This window comes from Prionailurus viverrinus, chromosome B4, assembly GCF_022837055.1.
Source record: "Prionailurus viverrinus isolate Anna chromosome B4, UM_Priviv_1.0, whole genome shotgun sequence".
Classification (NCBI taxonomy): domain Eukaryota; kingdom Metazoa; phylum Chordata; class Mammalia; order Carnivora; family Felidae; genus Prionailurus; species Prionailurus viverrinus.
The window spans coordinates 55,366,276-55,388,305 of record NC_062567.1 but is presented as its reverse complement, the minus strand read 5'-3'; the positions used below and the strand labels follow the sequence as shown (position 1 = coordinate 55,388,305).

General features: G+C 37.0%; 1 protein-coding gene across 1 annotated transcript in view; it reads right to left on the bottom strand.

Moving 5' to 3' along the window:
- IRAG2 (inositol 1,4,5-triphosphate receptor associated 2) overlaps positions 1 to 20,235 on the bottom strand; it is a 134,315-nt gene extending 114,080 nt beyond the window's left edge. Inside the window, exons 1-2 of the mRNA XM_047866803.1 lie at positions 19,650 to 20,235; positions 13,278 to 13,388 (exon numbers count right to left, since the gene is read on the bottom strand). Coding sequence (XP_047722759.1) covers positions 13,278 to 13,388; positions 19,650 to 20,220 — 682 coding nt within the window. The 5' untranslated portion in view covers positions 20,221 to 20,235. The remainder of the gene's footprint in view (positions 1 to 13,277; positions 13,389 to 19,649) is intronic.
- Positions 20,236 to 22,030: the final 1,795 nt, after the last annotated feature.

The window sequence follows — 22,030 nt, the reverse complement described above, 5'->3', positions numbered from 1 at the left end:
CCTAGAAATACAATGGCCATTATGAGGAACATTAGATAAGATTATTTAAGAAGTGCACTTGAAAGCAAGAGTTCCCAAATTAAATACAATGGGAAACCTGTTTTAATTGGCATGCAGATGCCTCCAAAAGGTTTCAAAATTCCAGAGTTGTTCCACAGAAAGATTCATTAGAAAAGGCTAATGAAGAGACAATATACCTAAAATAAGACTGTAAGACTGATGCAACCCCTACTGTTCCCTCTATCCTTTGAGAAATCATCCTAGCAATCCTATATCTGAATTGCCTTTCCACTCTAAAGAGCCTATTAACCAGTTACATTTTAAAATAAGACCATTCATGGGTGCCTGTGTGGCTCAGGCTCTTAAGCATCCGACTCAATTTTGGCTCAGGTCATGATCTCATGTTCGTGGGTTTGAGCCCCACGTCATCCTCTGCACTGTCAGCACAGGATTCTCTCTCTCCCTCTCTCTCTGCCCCTGCCCTGCTCATGTTCTCTCTAAAAAATAAACAAACATTTTTTTCAGTAAAAATAAATAAAATAAGACCATTCAGCGCTATCACAGATCCTCATCAGGCATTGGCCAAAGGCTGAACTAAGGGTCGTAGCTAAGTGTCTGACTTCAGCTCAGGTCTTGACCTCATGGTTAGTGGGTTCAAGCCTTGCACTGGGCTCTGTGCTGACAGCTCAGAGACTGGAGCCTGCTTCGGATTCTGTGTCTCCCCCTCTCTCTGTCTTTCCCCTGCTCACATGCTGTTTCTCTCTCAAAAATAAGCATTAAAAATGTTTTTAAACAAAAAGATTAAAAGAAAGAATTTCCTAAACTTAGGAAGGATCCTCAAGGGTTTTTCTAAATAGATTACCTCCTGAGTCCATTCAAAAGACAGAAGTAAAAATTCATGTTTTCCTTCTTTCCCAAATCCAGACCCATTGGTTACTGATTCTTTGTCTCCTAGAAATAACTCTTTCTTGCTTGTTTGTCTCATTTTATGTTCTAATGAAGAAAGCTAAAGGGATTACATTTTATAAATATTCCATCTCTGTTGTTTTTCTGGTAGGCCCCATTCACTTATGTATTTTGCATATTTTGCCTCTGAATAAGCCAAAGGAACTATGTTCCCACTTCAAGGGGTGATGATAGAAGCAGAAAAATGTTTGCCTTTAGCCCAGAAGGCTTACCTACAGCCTGCATAGTTTTGATAATACATGCTGGTTGCTATGTTCTTAAAGGGACTCATGACTGCCTGTACTTCTCACCAATAGTTAAAATTGAGCTGAATGATAAGCACCAGAGAGCTCTTACAAAAGTAGTTTTATGAATAGAAATTTGAAGAAAATATTTATGATCTAATACTCCCTGCATGTCCCCTCTCTGAGCACTAAGCATATAACCAACCAGCTTCATACAGCAAAAGTGTAGCTCTTTCTGCCCATGGGTCCTGTTCCTGTGCTACCTAAATACACTTATTGGGGAGGAGTTAAGATGGCAGAGAGGTAGGAAGACCCTGGACTTTCCTTATACCTCAAACACAACTGTATTGAGGTCAGATCACTTGGAACACCCAGGAACAGGCAGAAGGAGGGAGGTTCTCCCTCAGGTTTGAGGGAGACAGCATTACAGGTGTGAGGTTTATTTTAACAAACAAGTCAAAGCACACCTAGTTAAAGGTCCAAACACTCTGCATTGCAAGCGAAGAGGAGCTCCACAGAGAACTGACCAGTGGGAAAGAGTAGCCAATATGCAACAGCAGAGTGCACACAGCATACACCAGAAACACTTACTGAAGTCCCAGCCCTGGACAGTGTATGACCCTTTTCTTTTTTTCTTTTTTTTTTTTTAATTTTTTTTAAACGTTTATTTATTTTTGAGATAGAGAGAGACAGAGCATGAACGGGGGAGGGTCAGAGAGAGAGGGAGACACAGAATCCGAAACAGGCTCCAGGCCCCAAGCCGTCAGCACAGAGCCCGACGCGGGGCTCGAACTCACGGACCGCAAGATCATGACCTGAGCCGAAGTCGGGCGCTTAACCGACTGAGCCACCCAGGCATCCCATGACCTTTTTCTAATAGAGCATACTCTCAGGTGCAGGAAAGATAGCAAGCTTTCAAAACACACAAAAGACAGAAACTTAGCCAAAATGACAACATGGAGGAATTATCCCCAAAACAAAGGTCAAGAAAAAAATCATAACCAGGGACTTGCTCAAAACAGATATAAGCAATGTATCTGAACAAGAATTTAGAACCGTCCTAAGGCTACTAGCTGGGCTTGAGAAAAAACAAAGAAGACCTCAGAGAAACCCTTGTGCAAAGATGAAAGACCTAAAAACTAGTCAGGCTGAAATAAAAAATTCACTGAGGTGCAAAACTGACTGGATATAGTTACAACGAGCATTGAAGAAGCAGAGGAGAGAATAGGTGATCTAGAAGATAAAATTATGGAAAATACAAAGCTGAAAAGAAGAAGGAAAGAAAACTATTAGATTACAAAGGTAGACTTAGGGAATTCAGCAATTCCATAAAGCAAAATAACATCCATACCATAGGAGTCCCAGAAGAAGAGTGGGAAAAGGGGGCAGAAGGTTATCTGAATAAATTATAGCTAAGAACTTCCCTAATCTGGGGAAGGAAACAAGCATTCAAGCCCAAGAGGCACAGAGAACCCTCCTCAAAAATCAACAAAAACAAGTCGGTTAAGTGTCTGGCTCTTGGTTTCGTTCAGGTTGTGTTCTCACGGTTTGTGGGTTTTGGGGATTGAGTCCTATGTTAGGGTCTGCACTGACAGTATAGAGCCTTCTTGAGATTCCCTCTCTCTCTGCCCCTCTCCTGATTGCTGTCTCTCTCTCTAAAAATAGACAAACTTTAAAAAATGAATGGGTCAACCAGGAAATTAAAGAAGAAATTAAAAATATATGGAAGCAGATGAAATGGCAACACAACAGTCCAAAATCTTTGGGATGCAGCAAAAGCAGTCCTAAGAGGAAGTTTATTGCAATCCAGTCCTATCTCAAGAAGCAAGAAAGGTCCAAATATACAACCTAACTTTGCACCTAAAGGAACTAGAAAAGGAACAGGAAATAAAACCTAAAGCCAGAAGAAGGGAAATAAATATTATAGCAGAAATAAAATGATATAGCAAAACAAAACAAAACAGTATAACAGATCAATGAAACTAAGAGTAGTTTCTTTGAAAATTGATAAACCTCCAGGCCAACTTATCAAAAAGAGAAAGGACCCAAATGGATAAAATCATGAAGGAAAGAGGAGAGTTTACAACCAACACCACAGAAATGCAAACAATTGTACAAGAATACTGTGAAAAACTGTATGCCAACAAACTGGGCAATCTGGAGGAAATGGACAAATTACTAGAAACTCACAAACTACTGAAACTGAAACAGAAAGAAATAGAAAATTTGAACAGAACCATAACCAGAAAAGAAATTGAATATAATCAAAAATCTCCCAACAAACAAGTCTTGGGCCCAGTGGCTTCCCAAGGGATTTCTACCAGACATTTAAAGGAGAGAGAAACTTTTCTAAAAAAATAAAAATGGAAGGAAAACTTCTAAACTCATTTTACAAAGCCAGCATTACCTCGATTGCAAAACCAAAGACCCCACTAAAAAGGAGAATTACATGCCAATATCCCTGAGGAAGATGGATGCCAAAATTATCAATAAAATACTGGCAAATTGAATTCAACAGTACCATTAAACAAATCATTCTCCATAATCATGTAGGATGTATTCCTGGGCTGTAGGGTGGTTCAATATTCACAAATCAGTCAACATGATACAACAGGAAAAGAACCATATGATCCTGTTAATAGATCCAAAAAAGCACTTGACAAAACACAGCATCCATTCTTGATAAAAACCCTCAACAAAGTAGGGATAGATGGAATACACCTCAATATCATAAAGGCCAGATACACAAGACCCACACTAATATCATCCTCAATGGGGAAAAACAGAACCTCTCCTCTACAATCAGGAACAAGACAAGGATGTCCACTCTCACCATTACCATTTAACATAGTACTGGAAGTCTTAGCCTCAGCAGTTAGACAACAAAAAGGCATTCACATTGGCAAGGAAGAAGTCAAACTTTCACTCTTTGCAGATGACATGATGCTTTATGTAGAAACCCCAAAAGATTCCACCAAAAAATTTTTATTACTACTGCATGAATTCAGCTACATCACAGGCTATAAAATCGACACACAGAAATCTGTTGCGTTTCTATGCATCAATAGCAAAGCAGCAGAAAAAGAAATCAAGAAATCGATCCCATTTGCAATTACACCCAAAACAAGAAGATACCTAGGAATAAACCTAACTAAAGAAGTAAAAGAGCTATACCCTGAAAACTATAGAACAGAACACTTATGAAAGAAATTGAAGAGGACACAAAGAAATGGAAAAGCATTCCATGTTCATGGATTGGAAGAACATTGCTAAAATAACTATACTACCCAAAGAAATATACACTTTTAATGCAATCTCTATTAAAATACCACCAGCATTTTTCACAGAGCTAGAAAAAACAATCCTAAATTTTATATGGAACCACAAAAGACCCCAAATAGCCAAAGCAATACTGAAAAAGAAAAACAAATTTGGAGGCATGATTCCAGATTTCAAGCTATATTACAAAGCTATAGTCATCAAGACAGTATGGTACTGGCACAAAAACAGACATATAGATCAAGGGGACAGAACAGAAAACCAAGAAATGGACCCACAGCTATATGGTCAACTCATCTTTGACAAGGTGGAAAAGAATATCCAATGTAAACAAGTTTCCTTAACAAATGGTGTTGGGAAAACTGGATAACGACATGCAGAAGAATGAAACTGGACCACTTTCTTACACAATACTGAAAAATAAGATAAATGAAAGACCTAAATGTGAGACAGAAAGCCATCAAAATCCTAGAGGAAAACACAGGCAGCAACCTCTTTGGCCACAGCCAAAGCAACTTCTTACTAGGCACAATACCAAAGGCAGGGGAAACAAAAAACATGAACTATTAGGACTTCATCAAGATTAAAAGCTTTTGCATAGCAAAGGACACAATCAAAACTAAAAGGCAGCCTACAGAATGGAAGAAGATATTTGCAAAGGACATATCAGATAAAGGGTTAGGATCTAAAATCTATAAAGAATTTATCAAACTCAGCACCCAAAAAAACAAATAATCCAGTGAAGAAATGGGCAAAGAACATGAATAAGCCCTTTTCCAAAGAAGACATCCAGAGGACTAACAGATACATGAAAAGATGCTCAATATCATTCATCAGCGAAATACAAATCAAAACCACAATGAGATACCACTTCATGCCTGTCAGAATGGCTAAAATTAACAAACAAGTGTTGGTGAGGATGCAGAGAAAGGGGAACCCTCTTGCACTGATGGTGGGAATGTAAACTCTGGAGAACATTATGGACATTTCTCAAAAAACTGAAAGTATGACTACCCTAAGATCCAGCAATAGCACTATTAGTTATTTACCCAAAGGATATAAAAATACAGATTCAAAAGGGTACATGCACCCCACTGTTTACAGTGGCATTATCAACAATAGCCAACCTATGGTGAGAGCTCAAAAGTCCATCAACTGATGATTGGATAAAGAAGATGTGGTGTATACATTCATTCATATATATTGTACATGTATATGCATGTATATATATATTCATTCATATATATAATGAAATATTCAGCTATCAAAAAGAATGAAGTCTTGTCATTTGCAACGATGTGGATAGAGCTAGGTTGTATTATGGTAAGCAAAATAAGTCATTTACAGAAAGACAAATACCATGTGATTTCACTAATATGTGGAATTTAAGAAACAACACAGATGAAATATGGAAAGTGGGGCAGGGGGTTGGGAAGAGGAGAGAGAAACATACTACAAGAGACTCCTAATGATGAAGAACAAACTGAGGGTTGATGGAGGAAGGTGCTAGGAGACTGGCTAGATGGCTGATGGGTATTGCAGAGGGCACTTGTGATGAGCACTGGGTGTTATGTGTTAGTGATGAATCGCTGAATTCTACTCCTGAAACCAATATTGCACTGTATGTTAATTAAATAAAATTTAAATTTAAAAGAATTGAATAAACTTACTAAGTTGCATGGTAAAATGACTGAAGAATTCTTGACTGTTGCACTTAGTACTCCAGAAACAGGAGAGGCAAGAAAGTTAATCACTGAGTTTTGTCCTAGGCCCCAAACACCTGATAACAGTTAAGAGCCAGATCCCAAACATGTTCCAGGACATTAGCTTCAAACAGATGCTGGCATCAGTACCCTTATCTTTGGTAATTTATGGAATAGCACTTATTGTTCACCTGACAATTGCCTTTGGCTGGACCCTACCCTGGATTTCTGGGGGAACATGCACCCTAGATTCTTTTTTTAATTTTTTTTTTTTTACCATTTTTATTTATTTTTGAGACAGAGAGACAGAACATGAACGGGGGAGGGGCAGAGAGAGAGGGAGACACAGAATCGGAAACAGGCTCCAGGCTCTGAGCCGTCAGCCCAGAGCCCGACGTGGGGCTCGAACTCACGGACCGTGATATCGTGACCTGAGCTGAAGTCGGACGCTTAACCGACTGAGCCACCCAGGCGCCCCCCTAGATTCTCTTCTAATATAAACCCTTAGCAATGGTAAGACTCATTCTTCTCTCCTTTCCAAGTCTCCCAGTCTGCTGTTATCTGTCACTCACACTATCCAATAAACTCTGTTTTCACTTTCTCCAGCTCACATTTGATTTCTATCCTGCATAAAGCCAAGGACCTTCTTGGCTGGTCGTGTGGGACCCTCCCCTAGGTCCTTGTGTGGCATCCACATGACTCCTGAAACAGAATGCTACAGGCAGCAGTGACAGTCACAGTAAAGTTTATTGCAATGAGAGGCAAGGCCGACCGATCGGGACCGACATTCTTGATCAGAGTGCGGCCTCGAACGGCCGGGGTACAGTTTTTATAGCCGACCACATCGTCTTATCATCACCTGGGAACAGAACAAAGAAATAGTTCCCAGATGGGGGTGGAAATAGTTCAGACCTTCTGCCATTAAGCCACAACTAGTTGACCTCCTTGACCCTGCCTCCGGCTCCATTTTTTCAAAGTTCTCAACATGCCCTTGCCCCAATCCAATCAAACACTAATCCAGTTGATTTTCCTTGAACTTTTGTTCCCTTGATTGATAGGACAAGGCTGTTATCTCTTAACCTATAGTGTCAAAACAAAGCTGTTATTTCTCAAGGCTACAGGTTAGCCCTACACTACAATTTAACCCTTACACTCAGACTCAGTCGGCCTGCATCACTAAGAATGTTGTTTGGCTTTCTGCCTGCCTGGGACAGGGAGATTGTCAGTTCTTTCGCCAGCTTTCACTAGCTAGAGTAACTAAATCTTGTAAGGATATAACTTTTACACACTCTTAGAGAAAGCCTCTTGGGTCCATGAGGTTGTTTAATACTGCTAAAAATATTTATTGTGTGTCCCTGCTGAAAACTGAAAAGATATTTGAAAGGATTTAATAATTTTATACTCAGAAATTTGACTAAGTTCAAAGCTGATATTCAGAGCCTGATAAAATGTTTAGGTCTTTGCCCCTGAGCTAAGTGTACACAGAGAGAAAAAAAGACATTCTCATAGGTAGATGGGTGTGTCAGCCCTTTGACATCATCTAGGCAGCAACCAAATTCTTTCAGGAATTAAAGATAACTCCTCATTTTACAAATCTAGCCTTTACAGGACCAAGGATGTGGTTCCAGTAACAACTCAAGGACTATCAATCCTTTTACTAGAACCCAAACCTCCCATATTTCTTTCAAATAGTTTGTGTAAAAAAATCTGCACTCCTCCTTCTAGAAGGAGCTTGATTTTTTTTTTTTTCATGTGCCTTTGGAATGTAAGTTTCCAATGTTCTACCTGGTCTTGTCTAGGAACTCTTATCTAGTCCACCTCTTTAAAATGTGAATTTCAGGGAGGTAATTCTTATCAAGAAAAAACAAAAGGGGGAAAGGCCATTTGGGACTTGACTTGCCAAAGAGAAATATAAAACTTAAATATCTTCTTTCTCCACAAATATTTTTTCTAACTTTTTAAACATTTATTTTTGAGAGACAAAGAGACAGAGTGAGTGGGGGAGGGGCAGAGAGAGAAGGAAACACAGAATCCGAAGCAGACTCCAGGTTGAGCAAGCTGTCAGCACAGAGCCCGACACCAGGCTTGAGCCCACAAACCGTGAGATCATGACCTGAACCGAAGTTGGACACTTAACCAACTGAGCCACCCAGGTGCCCCACTCCACAAATATTTTTAATAAGCTTTAGCCATCCAGAGAGATACCCTTAACTTACTTCATGTATTAGAAAAACTCAAACCCAACTTTTATAACTGGTGAATTTTGTAACTATTTCATGGCAGTTATTTTAAAATTGAAGCTATAAGTTCTATCTGTTCACATGTGTCTCCATGTGTTTATTGTAGGTAAGTGGGGTTTTCTACCTCTGGATGATACTGCTTTGTAAAAGAGCTCTATTTAGCTGGTTTAAAGGCAAGTGCCAAGTGCTTGTAAGAACTGTGCATTCTAAAACTCTCAAAGATAGAAACTAACCCAAATGCTTCTCAAGTTCACATGATTTGGAAAGATATTTGATATAAAAGCTAGCTTAAGGTTGATGGTTTAATTAAAAGACATGTATTTAGAGTTATCAACATTAAACATAAAGCAATTGAAGTTTACTAGCCAAAGAAGTTCGTATTAACTCTTACAAGATCTTCAAGAAAAAAAATAATAGCTTAGGATAATGGCTGAATTTTTCTACTGTTTATTGAAGTTTCTGTGGGTAATCTAAACATAATTTTTAAAGACAAGTAAGTTAAATAGAGGTAAGATAGAAGTTTATAAATGAACTTTTAAGCAATATTTATGTCTACTTCTAGTTTTCCCAATTTCTTTTTGATAACTTAAAAGCTTAAAGTTTTGCTTAGTTGGGTTAAATGAGGAATTAAGTTCATTAAATATCTAGATAATTTCCAAATAAGACAAATACTAAATTTAGATTTATCCACTTTTAGCTTCTCATTACATAATCTAAATGACACTTAGATGTGTTAGTGCTATATTAAAAAACTGAAAAACGCATATGCTTTTAGAAATTATGAAGTGTATTCATAAAGTTTCAAATTTAAAGAATGCTGGTATAACAGTTCACAATTGCTTAATTCTTAAGTTTTCACTAGAAATTAAGGCTTCTAAGGGTTAAGAATTTTAACTAATATATGTAATTAAAGCTCCTAGAAATAATAAGGAAAACATCTCTATGCCAGAAAAGTAGGATGCATTTTTAGTACGAGAAGGTATGAAAAAAATGGATATGCATTTTTTATTGAGGGAGGAGAAAGTAATTTTGTTCCAAAGGGAAACTGGTTGCCTGAAAAGGAAAAAAAAAAAAAAAAAAAAGGACAAAATTGGAATATAAAAAAGAAAGTTATAGAGGGGCACATGGATGGCTCTGTCGGTTAAGTGTCCGACTTCAGCTCAGGTCATGATCTCATGGTACATGGGTTTGAACCCGGCATTGGGCTCTGTGCTGACAGCTCAGAGACAGGAGTCGGCTTCAGATTCAGGGTCTTCCTCTCTCTCTCTGCTCCTTCCCCATTCATGTTCTGTCTCTTCCTCTCTCAAAAACAAACAAACATAAAAAAAAAAAAAAAAAAAAAAAAAAAAAAGAATAAAGCTATAAAAGGTCTATGGAAAAAGAATATTTGGAAAGAAAATTTTAATGTGTGGTCAAACTAAGAATATAATTAACTTATTTAAAAACAAATTTTAGTATCTAAAGCTGGTACAAAATTAAAATTTGGTTTCTCTCTTTTAACAGGACAAAGTGTTCTTGGACTTTCGGTCTGCTTTTGATAACAAATTATAAAAAGTTTTTTACTTTCCAAGTATTTTCATAAAATATGATCCTTTTTAGGGAAGTGCTTTCAAACCCTTTAAAAATAAATATTTTCGGGGGCGCCTGGGTGGTGCAGTCGGTTAAGCGTCCGACTTCAGCCAGGTCACAATCTCGCAGTCCGTGAGTTCGAGCCCGGCGTCAGGCTCTGGGCTGATGGCTCAGAGCCTGGAGCCTGTTTCCGATTCTGTGTCTCCCTGTCTCTCTGCCCCTCCCCCATTCATGCTCTGTCTCTCTCTGTCCCAAAAATAAGTAAACGTTGAAAAAAAATTTTTTTAAATAAATAAATATTTTTGGTAAATTTTCCCCAAATCAAGTACTATCTGAAGTCTTTTTGACCTGCAATAGTCCCAAGGATTTGTTAAACTAATCAGGCTTATTGGGTATGGAAATGACAAGGGAAACATTGCCAAATAAGTCACACTAAGCCTTTATTGTAGCTGAAAGACTGTGGCACATGTGGATGGAATCCATTCTGCTTTTGCCAAAGGAAAAAAAAAAAAAGGCCCCTCATTGCTAGCCTTTTGCCATCCTGATGTCCTTGTAACATGGCATCAGTCTGCTCCTGAATTAGTCTGCTCCTGCTCAGAAATTAAGGTGGGCAAAAAAATGGCCTAAAAGCAAAGATCAGTGGGGCTATGGGAAACCCAAGACAGCTGCTTGTTTTTTTGTGTGTTTTTGTGTTTTTGACAAACCCCATTTTTTGGTTTTGGCACTCCTTCACCCACCACAGGGCATTTAAGATCATTCAAATTATGAATAGACATTATGGGGGGACTTCAATAATATTGTTAAAAAAGTCTACCCAAACATGTCTGACTTATCAGGTCCATAATCCTAGAAAACGGTTTTTGTTCCCAGAGGCCTCAGACTTCCTCCCTCTGTACACCTTGAACACCTGCAGCTGGACTTCATGTAACCACTGCTTAGCGTGGATTATCAACATGTTCTTGCTATTGGATGTATGTCTTCTGTATGGGTTGAAGCCTTTCTCTCAAGTAAAGCTAATGCCCGCATGGTAGAAAAGATACAGTTAGAAAATATGGGACATTCCTCCTATAATCTCCATTGACCAAGGTACCCACTTCACTGGGCAAATCCTATGAACCTTAACAAAAACCTTGTAAACCTCTTAGAAGTCTATCAGTATACAACCTTCTGTTGGTCCCTTGTTTCCTCATGCTAGTATGACCAGCCACTGTAGATTAGACGTCTTCTCTAACCTCCCTGGTACATTATATTCTCTGGAAAACATTGGATCCATGTTCATAGCTGCTTACCAACAAGCAAATGATCTCCCTAAGACTGGAAGGCCAGGAAAAGAACAAAGAGGATGACGGACTTAAAAACTGCAAACCTAAAGTTATAACCTGTGAATATCACAAAGAATCGAGAAAACAATGTCATGACCCGTGAATACCACACAGAAGGTCAACAGAGCTTCGAGAACTACAGAGTAGCAGCTGAGAGTAGAGCTAGTGCCTTAAATTTTGATCACACCTCTCAGTTCAGTGGAGAGTCTGATCCAAAGTGGGAGAATTGTTTAAAAATTCCAAAATGGCATTTCTTAGGCCAAGTTCCCAAACTAGGGTTCAATACATAATCTAATTGCAGTTTCAACCTCCCCCAGATATAGTCTTACCCAGTCAGTCAGAAATTTTCTGATGGGAACCAAGGAGTCTGCCATAGGGGCTCTCCCCTCCCCCAAAGGAAGATGAGATAACTTGCCTGATAAGACCTCCTGCTCTTCCCCTAAGGGAAAGTGACCTTATCCAGAACAATTTTTTTTTTTTTTTTTTTGGCTAATAACTTTCTTTCCCTACTCTCCTTCCTATAAAAAACTTCCATTTTGTACATCTCCTCTGAACTCTCCTCTACTTGCTGATGGGATGTTGCCCGATGCCCGAATCATTTAATGAAGTCCATAAGATTTTCCAATTTACTCATTAAAAAAATTTTTTAACAGCCTTCAATCATCAATAGTTTTGCCCTCTGATAAAAATACATAACACCATCTATGTAGAATTCTTGTCAAAAAATAAATAAACCAAACCTTTATCTGATCAAACCTCTAAAGATAGGGGACAGAGAAACAGGTTAAGTGTTCCCACAGACACATAATCACCACAATTTGGAAACTATGAGAAAGTAGAACCAATTTTGTTAACAAGTCATAACACAAAAAGAGATATAGGAAAGGTACAGATAGATAAGGCAGGCAACTAATTACAATTAAGCTTTCTTAGATACCGATTTTTGAACACCGACAAGATATTTGATAGTAAGAAGTTATGTTACATTTTTAGTCGTGACAGTAGCATTGTAGTCATATTTAAAATCAGTCTTCATGTTTTAAAAATATGTATTGAAATATTTACAGATGAAATAATGTGAGGTTTTAGACTTATCATAAAACAATGCTGAGTTGAGGAAAGGAAAATGGGTGGGGTTAAAAAATGAAACCTAATTGGGGCACCTCGGTGGCTAGGTTAAGCTTCTGACCTCAGCTCAGGTCATGACCTCACAGTTTGTGGGATGGATCCCTGCTGTCATCACAGAGCCCACTTCGGATCCTCTGTCCCCTCTTTCTGTCCCTCCCCCACTTGCATTCTTTCTAATAAACGTTTTTAAAAAAATAAAACATAATTGCGCTAACATATAAGGGTTCATCACATTCTATTTCTGTCTATGTTTGAAATGTTAACACGGTTAAAAGAAATTTTAATCCAAATTAAAAAAAAACAGTGATAAATGAAATTTTGTAAAGTTATACAACAAAACCCACTAATTATGGTTACTCAAAGAAATAACATCACTGATATATTTCCCTCTCCTTTTGTTCAGCTGTATATTACTACAACGAGCACAAATTATTTATGTACTAAAAATTACCTGTGGACATTTTAAAAGGAACATATGTCTAAAAAAGCAGAAGTGAAAATCTAAAATTAACAATTTTGAGCTAAACTTTGTACAGTGGTTTTATAAATTTGAGGTATATATTTCCTGTAAGGCATCACTGATGACTTAGTAGTTCCAATGATTGGAGTTAGTGTCAAAAAAAAATCATTCAAGACACTGGTAAAGTATGCAAAATAGGTATTAAGAAATTACAAGGAAATAACCAACACCTAAATAGTCATCCTTATTCCCAAATTAGGTTGCATCCATCACACAAACAACTATGCAAGCACCACACATAAACCATTTCCCTTTCTCTCACAATAAAAAGCACAGATGACTTAAGGAGCACTACCAAATATTTCAGCAGAAAATTTTCAACTTACCTCTGCATTTTGTGTCACATGCATGAAAAATACTTGTGAGTAACTCTTCACAAGTCCTCTTAGTGCTGTAGGTTACATCTTTCTTGACATTATCGTCTCCTAGTTTCCATCCTATTAGGAGAAAGTTTGCAAATCCAGGTGTTTTCTGTGCTATTTTGTTTTAATTTTAACAGAAGAGACAAATTTAAGTAGCAGTCTACAATACTGGTTGACTTGCATAGACAAAGCACAAATTGATCTTGAATGTTTCATTATCAATTAAAAGAAAAAACGAATAAGTTGTGTTCAAATAGAAAAGAGAAAGAAGGATTTGAGTTTTTGCCTGTAATATTAAAGGCATTCTGTGAAAAAGTAGTGTAACACAAATAGAAATATTTTATTCTTTTTTTTTTTTAATTTTTTTTTTCAACGTTTATTTATTTTTGGGACAGAGAGAGACAGAGCATGAACGGGGGAGGGGCAGAGAGAGAGGGAGACACAGAATCAGAAACAGGCTCCAGGCTCTGAGCCATCAGCCCAGAGCCCGACGCGGGGCTCGAACCCACGGACTGCGAGATCGTGACCTGGCTGAAGTCGGACGCTTAACTGACTGCGCCACCCAGGCGCCCCAGAAATATTTTATTCTTAATGTTTGTTTATCTTGAGAGAGAGCAAGAGCAAGCAGGGAAAGGGCAGAGAGAAAGAGGAAGAGAGAAAGAATCCCAGGCTCTGACAGTGCAGAGCCTGATGTGGGGCTTGAACTCATGAAACATGAGATCACAACTGGAGCTGAAACCAAGAGTTGGGCGCTTAACCGACTAAACCACCCAGGTGCCCCATAAGTAGAAATACTTAATTTTTTTTTAATGTTTATTTATTTTTGAGAGAGACAGAGCATGAGTGGGGGAGGGGCAGAGACAGACAGACAGACAGACAGAATATAAAGCAGGCTCCAGGCTCTGAGCTGCCAGCACAGAGCCTGACGCGGGGCCTGAACCCACAGACCACAAGATCATGACCTGAGCCAAAATCGGTCACTTAACCAACTGAGCCAGCCAGGCGCCCCTAAGTAGAAATATTTTAAAGACAAATAGAGGGAGAGCAAAAATTAGCTATACAGAAAACATGTCAGCTTATATTATTTTGCTTTCTCACGCCTAACATATATGGGATTCTGCAAGCATCCGCTAAGTAGAGTTCCTGAAATTTGCATTAAAATTGGCCTGCAAAATTTACATTCTCTTTTGGCTCACCTTATTGGTTCTACATGCTCTTATATGTTTTAGTCCTACACACACACACACACACACACACACACACACACACACACACTTAAAATGATAGTTTTTAGCAAGGCATCTGGGAACTTTATGAATTTTAACTCCCCTATATCTATGTATTTCCATTGTAACGTTCTAATTTTTCCAGAGAAAGTTTGTTTTCAGGTCAGTAGAGAAATACCAATGATTATGATTATAAATACAATCTGAAATTTCTATCAGGTTTTAATTAAAAGCATAGAAAATACTTACATTTCACATGCAAGATTTTCTTTTAAGAGAGGGGAAAAGAAAGGGTAAGTCTTGCTAGAAGATGGGAGAGTAGGATCCTGAGCTCACTTCCTCCCACGGACACAGCAAGGTGCCAATTACAGTTGACCCTTTAACAACATGGGTCCACTTATATGTGGATTTTTAAAAATAGATATAGCACCAAAAAATATAGTACAATACTGTAAATGTATCTTCTCCTTATGATATCTTTAGTAACATTTTTCTCTAGCTTATTTTATTAGAAGAATATAGTATATGATACATATAACATACAAAATATACATTAATCAACGTTTTATGTTATTGGTAATGACCTGAGATACTGGCAGAGATCTTCCACAGCTAAAAGCAAAAAAGGCGGCCACGTTGAGAAGAGCAGGAGAGGGAGAGACACAGTAAAGTACCAAACCCCTGGTGTGGCACCAACCCATAATGAGGAGGTACAGAACAGGTGTGGAGTTCCTCCCTGAGAAGCTAGGGGATCAAGCCCCAAATCAGGCACCCTGGGTCCTAGGGACCTGTGTAGTGAAAACAATACTAAGTAGCAATACTTAGACAAAATACTTAGACAAAATACACTTTAAAACAAAGCCTGTAACAAGAAACAAGGAAGGGTATTACTAATTAAAAAGGGGTAAGTCCAACAAGAGAATATAACAATTATAAATATCTATTCTCCCAATATAGGGCACCTAAATACATAAAACAATTATTAATAGACAAAGGAAGACATTGATGGTAACACAGTAATAGCATGGGACTTTAGCACCTCACTTATCAATGGATATGTCATCCATACAGAAAAGTAATAAGGAAACAGCTTTAAATGACACATTATACCAGATGGAGTTAACAGATACAGAACATTCCATTCAAAAACAACAAAATACACATTCAAGTGCACGTGGAATATTTTCCAAATTATATCTCATTAGGCCATGAAAGAAGTCCCAGTAAATTTAAGAAGACTGTATATCAAGTATATTTTTCAACCACAGAGCTATAAGTGTAGAAATCAATTACCAGGGGGGAAAAAATGGAAAAAACACAAACACTTGGAGACTAAACAACATGCTACTAACATCCTATGGGTCAATAAGGAAGTCAAAGAGGAAATCGAACAGTACCTGGAGACAAATGAAATTGGAAACACAAAATCTTTGTTGGTTCAAAATCTTTGGGACTTAGCAAAAACAGTTCTAAGAAGGAAGCTTATGACAATACAGGCCTACTTCAAGAAAGAAAAATGTCAAACAATCTAACTTTACACCTAAAGGAATTAGAAAAAAAAAAAAAAAGCCCAAAGGTAGAAGAAAGGAAATAATAAAGAGGAGAGGGAAAATAAATGAAATAGAGACTAGAAAAAAAACAAAAAACAATAGAAAAGATGAAACTAAGAGCTAAGTTCTTTGAAAACATTAACAAAATTGATAAACTTTTAGCCAGACTTATCAAAAAAAAAAGAGAGAGAGAGAGAGAGAGGACTCAGATAAAATCAGAAACAAAATAGAAGTTACATCTGATACCACAGCAATACAAAGAATTATAGGAGACTACTACAAAATATTATATACAGCAAATTGAACCTAGAAAAAATAGATAAATTTCTAGAAACTTACAATCTCCCAAAACTGACAGAAAGAAATAGAAAATCTGAACAGACCACTTATGAATGAAATTGAGCCAGTAGTCAAAAGCTCCCAACAAACAAAAGTCCAGGAGCAGGTAGCTTCACAGTTGAATTCTACCAAACATAAAGATTTAATATCTATTCTTCTCATATTCCAAACAAATAAATAAATAAATAAAGCTTCCAGTTCATTCTACGAGGCCAGTATTACCCTAACACCAAAATCAAAGACACTACAAAAAACGAAACTACAGACTAATATTTTTGATGAACATAGATGCAAAATCCCCAACAAAATATTAGCAAAATGAAGTCAATAGTATGTTAAAAGGACCATTCACCACAATCAAGTGGGATTTATTTCATGGATGATTCTATATGCACCAATCAATCCACGTGATACACCACATTAACAAAATGAAGGATAAAAACCGTATGATTATTTCAATAGATGCAGGAAAAGCATTTGACAAAGTACAAAATCCATTCATGATAAAAACGTCAACAAAGTAGAGTTAGTAGGTTTAGAGGGAACATATCTCAACATAGTTAAGGACTTATATGAAAAACCCACAGCTAACATTAGACTCAGTGGTGAAAAATTGAGTCTTAGAACTTTTCCTCTAAGATCAGGAACAAGACAAGGATGTCTATTCTCACCACTTTTATTCAATATAGTACTGGAAGTTCTAGCCACAGTCATCAGATAAGAAAAATAAAAGGCATCCAGATCAGTAAGAAAAAAAGTAAAACTGTCACTATTTCCAGATGACATCATACTACATACAGAAAACCCTAAAGACTACAGCAAAAACTCTTAGAAGTATAAATGAATTTAGTAAAGTCTCAGGATACAAAAAATCAACATACAGAAATCTGTTGCATTTCTATATACTAATACTAATAACAAAATAACAGAAAGAGAAATTAACAACCCAATTCACAGTTGTATCAAAAAAAAAAAAAATCCCTGGGAATAAATTTAACCAGAGGGGACATACCTGTAGTCTGAAAACTATAAGACATTGATCAAAGAAATTAAAAACAATACCAATAAATGGAAAGATACACCATCCTCATGGATTATAAGAGTTAATATTGTTAAAATGTGCATACTACCCAATGAAGTTCTATAGATCTAGTGCAATCTCTCAAAATACTACTAATATTTTTCAAAGAACAAAAACAACAAATACTAAAATTTGTATGGAACCACAGGAGACCCCAAGTAGTTCATGCAATCTTGAAAAAGAAGAACAAAGCTGGAGATATCCCAATTCCAGATTTCAAACCATCCTACAAAAGCTACAATAATCAAACCAGTATGGTACTGGCACAAAAACAGACACAGAGATCAATAGGACAGAAATGAAAGCCCAGAAATAAACCCAGACTTATATGGTCAATTAATATATAGAAAAGAGACAATAATACATAATAGGAAAAAGATAATCTCTTCAAGAAATGATACTGGGAAAACTGGACAACTATACACAAAAAAAAAAAAAAAAAAAAAAAGAACTACAGCACTTCCTTACATCAGACATAAAAATAAACTTAAAGTGGATTAAGTATCAAATGTAAATGCTGAAACCATAAAAGTCCTAAAAGAAAACACAGGCAGTAAACACTTGGACACTGACCTTAGCAGTATTTTTCTGAATCTTTCTCCTCAGGATATGGAAACAAAATCAGATGTAAAGTATTGGGACCATGGCAAACTAAAAAGCTTTTGCACAGCTTAGAAAACTATCAACAAATGAAAAGGCAACATATTGAATGGGAGAAGATATTTGCAAATGATATATCCAATAAGAAGTTAATATCCAAAATATGTAAATAACTGAACTCCAAAAAACCAAATAATCCAATTAAAAAATGGTGAGAGGAACTGCTCCCAAAGATGATTCCCATCAATATGGCCAATGGACTCATGAAAAGATGCTTGACATCACTAATCATCAGCGATATACAAATCGAAACCACAATGAGATGTCACCTCACATCAGTCAGAATGTGATATCAAAAAGTCAAGAATAACAATTGCTGGGGAGGATGTGGAGAAAAGGGAGCTCTCATGAGCTGTTGGTGGGATTATAAACTGACACAGCCACTATGGAAAATAGTATGGAGTTTCCTCAAAAAATTAAAAATGGAAATAACTAATAATTGCACTTCTGGGTATTTATGCAAAGAAAACCAAACATTAAGTTGAAAAGATATATGCACGCCTATGTTTACTGCAGCATTATTTACAATGGCCAAGATATGAAAGCAATGTAAGTGTCTTCTGATAAATGATAAAGGAGATGTGTGGATATAATATATATATATATATGCATATATGTGTGTGTGTGTGTGTGTGTGTATATATATATATATATATATATATATCTCCAATAGAATATTACTCAGCCATAAAAACAGAATAAAATATTGCCATTCAGGATAACACGAATGGACCTAGAAGGTATTATGTTAGGTGAACTAAGTCAAAGACAACACCCATATACTTTCACTTAAGTGTGGAATCTAAAAAACCAAATAGGGAGCACCTGGGTGACTCAGCTGGTTGAGTGACTCTTGATTTCGGCTCAGGTCATGATCTCAGACCATGGATTAGAGCCTCTCACTGGGCTCTGTGCTGGCAGTGTGGAGCCTGCTTGGGATTCTCTCTCCCTCTCTTTGCCCCTCCTGCCCTCCCTCTGTCAAGATAATAAGCTTTAGAAAAAGTTAAAAAAAAAAAAAAAAAAGGAAATAGACTTAAAAAAAATACAGAAAACAAATTAGTGATTGCCAGAGGGGAGATAGATGACAGGATAGGTGAAGTGGATTAAGAGGTACAAACTTTTAGTTCTAAAATAAATCATGGGGATGAAAAGTACAGCATAGGAAATATAGACAATAACATTGTAATAACTTTTCATGGTGACAGATGTTAACTACACTTATGATGAGCATTTAATATATAATTGTTGAATCACTATGTTGTACATCTGAAATTAATAGGTCAACCATATATCAATTAAAACATAAACTTTTTTTAAAAATAATTAAAAAAAAAAGAAAAAAAGAAAAGCATACTTTAAAACGGAAAGATGGATGCTTCCATCCAGGTTTTAATCATGTGGGTTGGGTAGCTCAGGTGTTCAGAAAGTGATATGTTTATTCCTTTATTGGAAGAACAAACATTAAAAGATGAATATTTACCAGCTTCATTTAGAGATAAGTTTTTCCCCACTGAATCCTGAGAAGTAAAGCATTCAGAGCGCTTTTCAGAGGTTGAATCAAAGTCAAGTATTAAGGCACTTAAGTTATTTTCACTAGAATAGTTATTCAAATCCTTGTTAGAGAAGTGCTCCCCTTTCCTGGTCTGTGATACCAAAGATGTGTAATGCTGAGAGCTCTGTGATCTTGGCCTTGAGAGGTTTTCTGAACTTGTGAAGGGAACAGAGTATGTTGCATTCTCAGGAGAGCAGAGAGGAGAAACTGTTAGGGTTCTTGGAGACGCTATTTGAGGATATGAAATGAAGGCATCGTCTTTCTCAGAATGTGAGAAACGTGTGTTGGGCCAGGGAATAGCAGCAGCCATTTTCGTCAGGACCTCTTCAAAATCTTTCTTGAAGTTAGTCTGTGGACCGTCAAAACGGCTAGATTGGTATTTGATAATCTGTTGAATCGGATCTGAAATCTCTTCTCTCTTTTGGATGGCTCTGATTTTTCTGCAAATGCTTTCCACTGGGTTATGTCGCTTGTCGGTTACCTTTCTTGCAGAGGCCATTGTTGACCTTCCTCCAATTATGCAGATGAAGTGACTAAAGTGCAGGTAAAAGTAGACATGTTTTGTTTTAAGTTAGCATTGTCCTAACAATAATTTAGCAGTGCTATTTATTCCTAAATCAGCTTTGGAGGGATTAAGATGTCTTTATGGAAAACAGTTCAAAGGTTCCTCAAAAAGTTAAAAATAGAACTGCCCTACAATCCATCAATTACAGTACTGGGTATTCACCAAAGGATACAAAAATACAGATTCAAAGGGGTACATGTACCCCGATGTTTACAGCAGCATTATCAAGGATAGCCAAACTATGGAAAGAGCCCAAATGTCCATCCGCTGAAGAATGGATAAAGAAGATGTGGCAGATATTTATATAATAGTTTACTCAGCAATCAAAAAGAATGAAATCTGGCCATTTGCAATAATGTGAATGGAGCTGGAGTGTATTATGCTTAGCGAAATAAGTCCATCAGAGAAAGATCATATGATTTCACTCACATGTGGAATTTATGAAACAAAACATATGAACAGAGGGGAAAGGAAAAAAGAGAGAGAGGAAAGCAAACCACAAGAGACTCTTTACGATAGAGAAAAAAAAAGACTGGGGGTTGATGGAAGGGAGGTGAGAGGGGGGACGGGCTAAATGGGTGATGGGTCTTAAGGAGGACACTTGTGATAAGCACTGGGTATTATACATAAGTGATGAATCACTAAATTCTACTCCTGAAACCAATATTATATATTTTTTTTCTTTAAATTCAGGTTAGTCAACATATAGTATATCTTTAAACAATTGGTTTAAACAACTTTCCATGTGTTTAACTTTGGCGCTCAAATTCTTAGAAAATAACAACAGCTAACAAACATAAAGTACTTACCACCTGCCAGGTTTCATACTAAATTCTTTATATGTATCAACGCATTTCATTCTCAAAGCCACCCTATGAGGTAAACATTACTATTATCTCCATTTTCCAGCAAAGACAGAATAAGAGACAAACCCAAATTCACCCCAGATAGGTGCTGGAGCTCAGATTTGAACCCAGGCAGTCCTGCTCCAGAGGCTAGACTCCTAACCATACAGCTTTACATTTACAATATGTCACATATGATGGTGAGGCTGCAGGCAGCTCACATTTGAGTACTTGTCCTGGTTCTCATCTGTCGCGAACTTACAAAATATGCCCTATCTCGGCCATTTCACATGTATCTACACTTCCCAGAAACCCTGTCAGATGTGGAAATATCCCTTTTACATGTAATGAAACAGAGGCTCAAAGAGGTCGAGTAGCTTGCTAATAATTACATCTCTAAGATTTGAACCAAGGAGGTGTCTTACTCCAGCATAATTTTCTTTAATGGCAAGATATAGGATTAAAAAAAAAAAAAAAAAGCATGATCTCACTTCTTGTAAGATAGTAATTAGGGAATTTGAAAATAAATCCAAAATTTTGCCTAAAGCTGGCAAAATTTAAATTGATCTAGGTCAAGAGTTACCATAGTTTGAATAGTTACAAAGAGCTGGTTACAGAGAGTTTGAACGTGATGATTTTTAGAACCTTAAAAAGATTTCCATTCATGGATCTCTTTTTAAAAATACCCTCATAGAAAATGAACAAAAGGTACAGAAATTTTAAGAAGAACTATAATTGGAAAGGGTATTTTAGAAAGACTGGTATTTAGAAGAAGACACTCAAAAATCCTCACAATCTGGCTTCATTTTACTTCAAGATGACAGACACCTGCTGCAGCCAATGAGGCTCCTACAAGCAGAATCCTTTACTATTTAAGGTAATGATCATCTTTGAACCTT